Consider the following 10045-nt stretch of genomic DNA (forward strand, 5'->3'; position numbering starts at 1 on the left):
CCCCTGCCAAGGCCATCCCCAAGGCTGGGAGCGAGGGGCCAGGGGAGCTGAAAGCATGCAGCTCTCCCTGGCCAAGGTCCCTCTCTGCAGCCCAGCATGGCAGGGGAGAATGCAGGGGGGGTCAGCCTGAGGAGATGCAAACCCTTGAGGAATTATTTCCCATATTGCCAGCATCACCTGGTAATGCTAAAAAAATTCCCAGTCTCGCCCATATAAAATATCCATCTCTCTGTTATTCTTCACCACCTCCCTTCTTCTAAAGACCTCCAAAGCCCTGTAAGGCTCAGAGCTTGAGGTTGACCCCCAGCTCCAACACTGCTCCACTCCATGTCCTTGGGAGAGTTGATTTTCCGGAAACAGGGGTTGTAGGAAGAGATGTGGAAATGAGGGGGTGGGGGGTTGTTGAATGGAAGGAGAGGTGAGCAGGTGGGGAAGAGAAGGTTTGGAGGGAAGGAGAGAAGGATGGATGGTTGGAGAAGACAAGGATGTGTGGTTAGGAAAGGATGGATGATTGCAAGAGGAGGGGGAAAACTGGATGTTCCTTAGCTCCTCCATGGTGGGTCTGACCCTCAAGGCGAAGCTCCTCAGCTTAGCTCTTGGTGCCGGGGAAAGCCCTGGCTGGCAGCGAGGTGCCAGCGGCTCTGCTCTGGGCTGGCAGGAGGTGAGCAGGTACCGCCTGGCACTGAAGCGGATGGCAGGGGACCTCCTGTCCCTGCGCCAGCACGTCACCAGCCTGGAGGTGGAGAATGGGCACCTGAGGCACAGCCTGGCCTTGCAGGAGGAGCTGGGCCATTCTCTGCTCACTGACGTGGACCCGGACGTCATGACCCGGGATGAGCTGCTGGACAGGCTTGGTCAGTGATGAGGAAGGGAGGGAAGGTAGAAATTGGGGATCCCGTCCCCCTGGCATGATGGAGGGGACCGTGTTGTGATGAGGACATGGTATGGCTGTTGCAGACACCCTCAAGCACAAGCTGGTTGCCAGCGCAGCAGAGATGAGGAGACTGAAGGACCGCGTCCAGCAGCTGCAGAATGAGCTGATCCGGGTACAGACTGCAGCAGGGGCTGCTCAAGGGATGGGGTGGGAGTGGAGGAACAAGGGAGCATCACGGCGCTGCCATAACCACACAAGTGCCTGAGAGCCCCAGGACCCCCACCATGAGGTTCTCCCAGCCCTACAAGCTATGACCCGAGGCTCAAGGTTCATCATGGAAGTCCCTAACCCTAACCCTTCCCCTTCCTCCCCTCTAGAAGAACGACCTGGAAAAGGATCTGGTGATGCTCCAGCAAGCCCACAAGCAGCAGCAAGTGGTGCTGAGGAGGTGCCAGGAGAAGGTGGCCAAGACGAAGGGCTTGGAGGAGACGGTGCGGCAGCAGGAGAAGGTTAATTTGGAGGGGGCTATGAGATCAGGGTGAGAAGGGCAGGCTGGGGGGGCATGAGGTTTTTTGGAGAAGATGAGACCCTCTGGCCTCTTCCTCCCCTCCATGAGCGCTACCTGATGCCGGAGATGTGATGGCCACCACTGGTGACCTGGGGAAGCTCTGCTCTCTCCCGCAGGTGATCAAGGCAATGGAGCAGATGCTGCAGGAAAAGCTGACCGAGGCAGGCAGGAGCTCTGAAAAGCTGCCTGGTGGGTGCAAGTGAGGACGGGGACCCTTGGAGGGTGGACCCATACACAGCTGCTTGATACCCACCTCCTTCTGTTGCTTTGGACCATGTGCTGGTCTGCAGTGGGGGGCAGAGGAGGTCCTGAGTCCCCTGTTACTCATCCCTGAGTATGGGAGAGATGGGAGCTTGCTTCTAACCCCCATCTCTGCACTGGGGGGGGTGTAGGACACATCCCAGTGTCCCCCCCACCCCATCCCACAGGTCAAGCCCTCTCCGGGGAGGCATACACCGCACTGCTGGCCGAGAACCGCAGGCTGCGGGAGGAGCTGGCGAGGCTCCCCCGTCCCTCACTCCCCATCGCCCCACGGCCCCCAGCCTTGTTGGTGAGACCAGAGAGGGGGGCACCGGGCTGAGATGGGGGGGCAGAACCATGACACCCCAAAAAGCAATGCCAGGGGGCAAGTGGGCATGCTGGGGCCATCATCTAGGTGGCATCTCCAGCTTCATAGGGTAATAGCCCCCACTCCTGCTCATCTCATGGCCCACAGGGCAATTTTGGGGGTGCGGAGAAGCTGTCGCTGCTGGCCAGGCTGGAGGAGGCACAAGCCCATGGGCGGGTGCTGGAGAGGCAGGTGGGCATCGCTCAATGGTGGGGGGCCTTGGGATGCAACTAATGTGGGGCACCTCTGGCCCCACCATCTTGGAGAGAGCCGGCATTGTTTGGGTCTGTCCCAGCTGGAGGAGGCGGCAAGGAGGTGGGGACAGGAGAAGCAGGAGCTGGGCACACGGCTGCTGGAGAAGGAGTACGGCTTCCCCCATGCCCTGGCCTTGGTGAGTACCTGGAGGGACCAGGGCCATCCCACACTTGCTGCCAGGGTGACAGATTGGGGTTCACAACACACCCCCACATCAAGGGCGTTCTGCCTCAGTTTCCCTGCAGGACCCTGAGCAAGGTGGGAAGGTGGTCCCTAGGCTTACAGGACCTCCCCCACCAGCATCCCAGGGGTCCCCCTCACCAACCTTTACCTGTTCCCCAGCAGAACCTGCCTGTGATCCCCACGCCTCCTTGAGAAGACCCCAGCCTCCTCTGTCCTAACCCATGGCTGGCCAGACAGACAGACAGACGGACAGACAAACCCAATGCTGGTCAAAAAAGGAGCTGGTGCTTTTGCGCAGGAGGAAATAACAGAGCAAATCCAAGGCGAAGCAAAACGTTAGAGAGTGTCAGAGGATTGTGGTCCCTAGGGACCCCCAAGCAGCCCCCACCCACCCCACACTCCCTAGGAGGTTCCTGGGGTGGCAGCAGGACCGGGGTTGCTCTGGTTTATCTCCCCTGTGGCGTAAGCGCAGCCTTGAGTGAAGGCAGGGATGCAGCAAGCCAAGGTTGTGGCCATGAAAGCGTCCCAGGCGTCCCCCAAATCCTATCTCTGCGCTGGAATCTGGCTGTGAGGAGCCTAAAAAGCCTGCTGGGGTTTGGGGATGTACCCCTGAGCATCAACCAGGAGTGGGCTCCTCACGCCTGGCACTCCAGAGGCCATAAGGTCAGGTAGATGGGTTTGTCCGGCACCAGGATGAGATCAAACTTGGTCCCAACTTCCACTGCTCTCATGGTTTCGATCTTAAAGTTCTCCAGGATCTGGGATGGAGGAAAAAAGAGTGGATGGAAAGTGCTAGAAGTACCACCACCCCCGTGCCACCTCCCCGGTCCCTCCCAGCACCACGTCCCCAGCCTCCCCAGCTGCGGGATGCTCACATGCATGAGGAAAAGCTGCATCTCCAACTCAGCGATTCGACGTCCCAGGCACTGGCGGGGTCCAAAACCGAAACCCAACCCCTTGAAGTGCTTGGGGCCAGCTGCCAGCCAGCGCTGAGGGCTGAACTGCTCCGGTTTGGGGAAGACCTCAGCGTCCCGGCCCATGGCATAGAGACCCACCTGCACTAGTGTCTGCAAGGAAGGACCAGCCCCATGGGTCTGGGATCCCCAGCACTCAGGGTGCAGGAAGGGGGTCACCAGAGGGACTCAGTGGCCATGCTTACCTTGGGCGGGATGCGGTAATCCTGGAGGATGACCTCTTGCATGGTGTACCTCTGCAGGGTGACCGCCACAGGGTGCAGCCTAGGGGGTGACAGGTCCCATGGACAGCCTGGCCCACCCTCATCCCACCTCAGTGTGCGACATCCCAGCAGATTTGGGGAGTGAAGGATCTGGGGATGCTTTTCAGCAGGGGCTCCTCCTCACCTGAGCGTCTCCTTGATGGCAGCTTTGAGCAACCGGATGGTTTTCAGCATCTTCACCCTGTCCCCCGCTGCTTCTCGCTTGGCCGCCAGGACCTCTGCCCGCAGCTGCTCCTGGACCCCCGGGGACCGTGCCAGCTCAAACATAGCCCACTGCAGAGTCATAGAGGTCTGGAGCGGGGCAGGGGAGCAAGGTTTAACATCAGTCAGGACCTTCTCCCTTCCCAACGACCCCACTCGCTCCTTACCGTGTCCACACCGCCTGCCATCATCTCAGTGACGCTGGCCTTGATGTCATCCAAGGGAAGCTTGTCCTGCATGATGAGGCTGCAGAGGATGCCCATGTACTCCTTGGTGCTCTTGCGTTGCAGCCGCAGGTCCCGGTAGACGTTTTGAATACATTTGTCAGCTGAGGAGATACAGAGACATGGTGTGGCCTTCCTCCCCTAGGGCTTTGTGGTAGCCTTACACTGGGTGGTTGGACGAAGGAGAAGGTCTCCACTCTGATAAGATGAAGCCCCTCAAAGGTGTCTTGGGTGACACCCAAGGGAGTTGCGGGCAGCAGGAGCACTCACCCTGGGAGAAGATGGCATCCCAGGCCCAGACATGGTCCTTCCACGTCTTGGTGTTGAGGTGGCGGAGGAGGGCGGGCGGCAGGTAGAGCATGGGTGAGGTGGTATGGAACATGAGGGTCACGGCGTCGATAAAGCGCTGTGCCTCAGGGTCCACGAAGTCCTGCAGCAGCCCCAGCCGCTCTCCGTACAGCACGTGGCACACCGCTGCCAGCACAGCGCCCATCAGGGGACCTGGCCAGAGGGTTACCCTGTCCCTGTCCCCTCCACCCTCCCATGGCCATCTCCAGACTTTCCATGGCTACAGGGACCTGGCTTGGCCTCCTTCCTGCTCCGAGGACCACAGGGCCATGAAGGCATCCATTAGGTAGGGTTAGCTACCGGTTGCTGATCAGTAGATGATAAAACAGTGTTTTATCAACAGTGTTGTTATTCTCTGCTGGTCTGGAGAGAGGACATCCCTCTAGACCCTGCGATTTTGGTGGAGAAGCTTGTCTGGCTATCTCTGAGGATGAGGCTGGGGGAAACACCACATGTTGCCCACCTTGGGCACCCCACAGAGGGGTGTTTAGGGTTTGGGTTGGGTAGACCGCACCCACCACTCACATTCCAGGGCGAAGCGGAAGAGCTCATGGGTGAAGTCGGCCGTCCAGCGGTCCCGGCCACTCTGCCTCACCTGGGCTTGTGCCCGCCGGATGAAATCCTCGCCCACCTCGCTCAGCAGGGGCACAAAACCCTCCACCACCTGCGGCGACAGCACCTCCTTGTTCAGCATCAGGCGGTCCGAGCGCCAGGCCTCCCCCTTCCTGCGGGACACCAAAATGGGAGAGTGAGAAGTGTGTCCCCTTTCATTTATCCCCTCCAGAGGATGCCACCCCCGTCCCTGCCCAAAGCACAGGTCTCCATCAACCTCTTGATGCTCCAGCTTGCCATCACCCCGTGTGCTGGGGCTATTGCTATACGATGTGGGAGCTCCCTTTTTAGGGGACCCCCTCAGCCCCTCAACTCACTTGAGGAGCACACCATAGGGCTTGTTGCGGAAGTCACGGTAAGCCACCCAGGGGGGGACGCTGAAACGCTCCGGCAGTGTCCCCTCAGCCTGGAAGAGGGTGGCAGCGTCCCGGGGGCTGATGATGTTCACGCTCTCGTAGACACCCAGCTTCTCCCTGCCAGGGCACGGAGAGGAATCAGCCCTGCAGCCTCTTATCTCCTCACATCAACCACCCGCAAATCAACCAACCCTCTCCCACCCCCAAAATCCTGCCTGTGGGTTCCACCTCAGGGAGATGCCATTGAGCCTGGCTGGCACACGGCAAGATAAGCTGCTCCGGACTGGGAATACCAGCAGCATCCCAGACTGGGAAGGCTGCCGGAGCTGGGGTAAGGGGAGAATATGGGGGTGGGTCAGACGCTGCCTCACCTGTAAATGGGTCCAAACTGCTGGAACTTGCGAGCCATGATGTGATGGACGTTGTGGAAGCCACCCTCTTGCCAGAAGCGGTACAGGTTGAGCCAGCCAGTTCGCCAGTCACCGGGCAACTGGTTGAAGGGTCGTGGAGTCGGCAGGATGGGGGTGGCAGCCCCCCCAGCCCCGCGGCGGCTGAGGAGACATCCCCGCAAGGCACCCGGCTTGGGCGCAGCTCTGGCGAGCATGGGAGCGAGTGACAGGAGAGGGAGGCGAGGGTGGCCTCGCTCTTATCCCCTCCTCGGCCGCCGCTCAAGGTGAGATGCTCTCGCCCGCCTTCCGATGAGTCACGGCCGCCCCAGGGACGATGAGAATGGGTAGATATTGGGGCATGGGGCAGCCAAAAGGGGTTTGCAGGGCATTGTCTTCTCCCAGCGTTACCCCAGAGGGGTTTAGTGGGTGGTCTGCAGATCTCAAGTGACATGGGGTGACAAGGGGTGACACTGGCTCATGCCACCCTGGTGAAAAGCAGGTGCTAAAAATGCAAATGTGGCTGCCAGGAGGAGAAATGTTTTGGCTGAAGAATAAATGATAAAAAGTCTCCAAGGGGATAAAATAGGGCAATATAGACTTAATAGAGCTCAGGGCTGCCGGGTCACTGCAGGAGGGGACAGCCTCGGTACTGCCTGGCCATCGCTGGGGTACCTCACCTCCACCCTTCGCAGGGCAGAAGGTGCTGGAGGTCACAGGTGCCCCCCTTCCTGGGTGCTCCTACCCCAGAGCCTCGGCTGCCATTTAGTGCAGGAAACCCAGAGCAGGAGGAAAAGGTTTCTGGGGTATTGTGGTCCCTACGGAGCTGGGGACAACAGCTCCCACTCCGGAGTGCAGTGGCAGATACCTTCCCTTGTGCTCAGGCCCAGTAAAACCCACTGGTGACCAGTTTAAAATGGAGTGTGGAATAGTTAATGGGGAGGGAGGCCACTGAGGGGTCTTCGGGTCCTTTTGGGACATCCCTTTGGGGTGACCCTGGAGTTGGCCTTGAGGGTCCCTGGGGTCTCTGGGGTGTCCTTGAAAGGGGGCAGGATTCCAGGACGGTCCCTGCGGGTGACCCGGGAGACACCACCCCACGGCCCGGAGGAGGAGGAGAAGCTCCAGGAGGGCCCTGCTGGGGTCATTCTGATTTAAAGCCTTTCGTAGATTTTTCTTTTCCCGGGGAACCGGGAGGCGGGTGGAGGCAGCGGGGACTGAGCCGGATCCGCGGCGGCTGCGACAACGGCGGCGGGCACACCGCGCCTGCCACCGGCCTGGGGGCTGCCACCGGTGACCCTCTGCTGTTCTCTCCCCGCACAGGCTCTGTCCCCTCCTGTCCCTGTCCCCTCCCAAGGCACATGGTCTGTCCTCTCCTGCCCCATGATCCCCATCCCATCCCAAGGCACAGGGTCTATCCCCTCCTGCTCCATGGTACCTGTCTCCTCCCAGCACAGGAGTCTGTCCTCTCCTGCCCCATGGTCCCTGTCACCTCCCAAGGCACCCACTCTGTCCCACCCACCCACAGCTTGTTCCAGCTGCCACCATCTGTATGAAGATACTCATCCTGGGTGAGCACCCCACACCCTGGGGACATTGTGGTACAGGACCACTCCCCCTGTCCTTCACCCTTGCATTGTCACTGTCCTGGGTGAGACCTGCTGTCCTCACTCCAGCCTCAAGAACAGGGTCAGTCTGGAGCAGTTTGGCCACCTTGGTGTTCCTAAAAACACAGACATGGGCCTAAGGGACACAGAAGGAGGCACAGCCATGAGGTGGCCCTGTCAGCCACCAGCTCCAGACCCAAGAGGAGACAGCCACCTGTCACACTCAGAGTCATCTCTACACCCCCTCTTTCCACCATCTCCTCAAAGCACGGGGCGCCAGCTCATGGGCTCCACCATCCCACATCAAGGGGTCCCACGCACATCTTCCATGGGGGCTCTGCCCTCCTCCCTCCATGCCTCCCACCCCAGGAGGTCTCCGAATTTTCCAGACACCTCCCCAACGGCATTACCACCTCTCTAGCACAAAGGAAAGGTGACAGTTTGTCACCCCACCGACAGCCCCTGAGCACGTCACTCGCAGAGGAAACCTCCAGCTGCTGCGGTGGGCGCAGGAAGCCATGTGGTTTCAGGGGGGGGTCTCTGATGGAAACTAGGGGTTGGGACAGGAAAAGGGTCGGGGAGGTGCTCACTGTTTCCCCAGCCAGCCAAAATCACAGTGGGTGATGGGGTTCTGACCACTTTCACCCATGGCTCCATTCATGTTTGCTCATGACATGGACTGGGGGAGGTGTTTCCTTTGCTTTCTTACCTTAAAAACGCAGCCCACGTGCATACGGGGACCCGCGCTGCTCAGCTCCCAGCCAGCCGCCCACGTCCTTGGGGAAGAACGGTGTTTTTCGTGTGTTTTCCGACAGGTTTCTCTTTGCTTTTCTGCATCCTGGGGTCTTCCCTGCACCTCCGCGTGAGCGACTGCTCATTGCGAGCTCTTGGCTCCTGCCTACGAGCAGGTGGTTGAGAAAGTTTCAGGAGTAAAAATTCCTGCCCAGAAACCCCCTGTGACTGAGTTTAGGGCTGGAGAGGAAACCCCCTCATTTTCGTCATATTAAGTTGACAAATAGAAAACTTTTGGCTGCAAATAGACCAGAGCCATCATCAAGCAGTTCTTCCTGGGGTGCTTCTCCCAGGAGAGGATGACCTGGCTGCACCCCAGACCATCTCACCAGGACAGACTCAACCAGGCCAAGTTTTAATGCAAAACAGGGAAATTTCTAGCTTATTTTTACCATCTTGCTTTAATAAACTGAATTTCCTCTTACTCATTTATTGCGTGCAGTCCCTGACATAAATATTGCCGGGGTTTTGGGATCTCCAGGGAGTTGGGATGGGGAAGACGCAGCCACGGATAGGAGAAGTGCAGCCACATGGGAGGAAGGCCCGTGTTTAACTTCCTCCAGCATCTCCTGGGTCATCCCATTTCTAGTAAGCGGCTGGATTTCCCACTCGCATCGGCTCAGATCCACCTCGGTGGCGTAGCATCACCGCTGTGGACAGTGGGCAAAAAGGAGCCTCTACAAAGGGCAATTAAAACTGAAAAGCAAATTACAACACAAATAAGTTGTTTCTTCTATATTATCTACAATAAAATAATGCAGATACATGCATGGACAGGCAGACACCTGCCCAAAGCTGGCTAAATCCTGAAATCCTTAAGGATTTGCTGCAGGGGAGCAAACAGCCTCTGCAAATAGGACGGGAAAAACCGGACAGGCGAAGAGGAGTGAACCAAGTGGGTGGCACGGTTTCGAGCACCTGATCCAGACACATGAGCTCACAGTGACACCGGCTGCGTCAGACGGGACGGGCAGGACACCCATGGGAGAGCTGGCCCGGAGGTGACGGCACCGTGGGAGCGCCACTGGGCTGGCACCAGCTCCAACCGTGGCTCAGATGCCAAAAACCAAACCCCCCCCCAAAAAAAAACAGTGCTGGAAAAACCAAACTCTCTCAAGGCCTTAAGCTTTTTTTTGCTTTTTCTTTTCGTTTCGCCCATCCTGCCCTCCACCAGAGAAGCCGCTGCAGGACGTGACCTTCCTGTGCGTGTCCGCTGCTATCGAAACAAAGCTCTTGAAATAGCTCAAACAATGCGGCCATTGTCGGGGCAAGGGCAGCAATGCCTCGGCTCTTCCCTGCCCACACACACCTTTTCCCCCCCGACGCCTGCTATAAACCTCAGCCCATGCATTTGCTCAGCAGCCCTGCGGTTTTTGGTTGATTGTATTCGTAGGAAACAGCTGGCAGGCAGGGAAAAGGCAGCCCAGAATAAAACTAAACACGTAATGTTTGGTCTTTGCCACTTTTCTCAGGAAATCTAGCAAAAAGCTCCAGCTTTTGTCTCGGTTGTCCCCAGGGAGGAGGGATAAGGGCTGGGCTAGGGAAGGAGAAGCTGTTGCAGCCTCTGCATGGGTCTGTGGGGGCTCAGTCCCATTCTCCCAGCCTGCTTTTTGGGCAAGAAAACCAAGCCCAAGCAGCCAAAATGGCTAGTGCCAATTTTCAGAACTTTGGTAATCCAATGCTTGGCAGCAATAGAGCTGGAAATGCAAATATCTCGGCATCCACATGCAGCACCCGAGCAATAATGCCTGGGTGCTGGGTTCTGCTCCCTTCCTGTCCTGGGCGAGCTCCCCACCTC

At 58.3% G+C, this 10045-nt stretch overlaps 2 protein-coding genes across 2 annotated transcripts; one reads left to right on the top strand and one right to left on the bottom strand.

Moving 5' to 3' along the window:
• The first annotated feature begins 553 nt into the window (after positions 1-553).
• CCDC33 (coiled-coil domain containing 33) lies at positions 554-2679 on the top strand. The gene is made up of 8 exons (XM_010187892.1): positions 554-854; positions 958-1046; positions 1252-1383; positions 1559-1631; positions 1871-1992; positions 2158-2241; positions 2345-2440; positions 2647-2679. Exons 1-8 carry the CDS (start codon positions 554-556, stop codon positions 2677-2679), a joined length of 930 nt encoding a protein of 309 aa, XP_010186194.1.
• Positions 2680-3122: 443 nt separating this feature from the next.
• On the bottom strand, positions 3123-6069 carry LOC104543313 (cholesterol side-chain cleavage enzyme, mitochondrial). The gene is made up of 9 exons (XM_010187893.1): positions 5837-6069; positions 5427-5582; positions 5023-5222; positions 4420-4623; positions 4093-4253; positions 3849-4015; positions 3647-3725; positions 3363-3554; positions 3123-3245 (listed from the first exon to the last, which is right to left on the bottom strand). Exons 1-9 carry the CDS (start codon positions 6067-6069, stop codon positions 3123-3125), a joined length of 1515 nt encoding a protein of 504 aa, XP_010186195.1.
• Positions 6070-10045: the final 3976 nt, after the last annotated feature.

The sequence above is a fragment of the Mesitornis unicolor genome, unplaced genomic scaffold (assembly GCF_000695765.1).
Source record: "Mesitornis unicolor isolate BGI_N332 unplaced genomic scaffold, ASM69576v1 scaffold23387, whole genome shotgun sequence".
Classification (NCBI taxonomy): Eukaryota; Metazoa; Chordata; class Aves; order Mesitornithiformes; family Mesitornithidae; genus Mesitornis; species Mesitornis unicolor.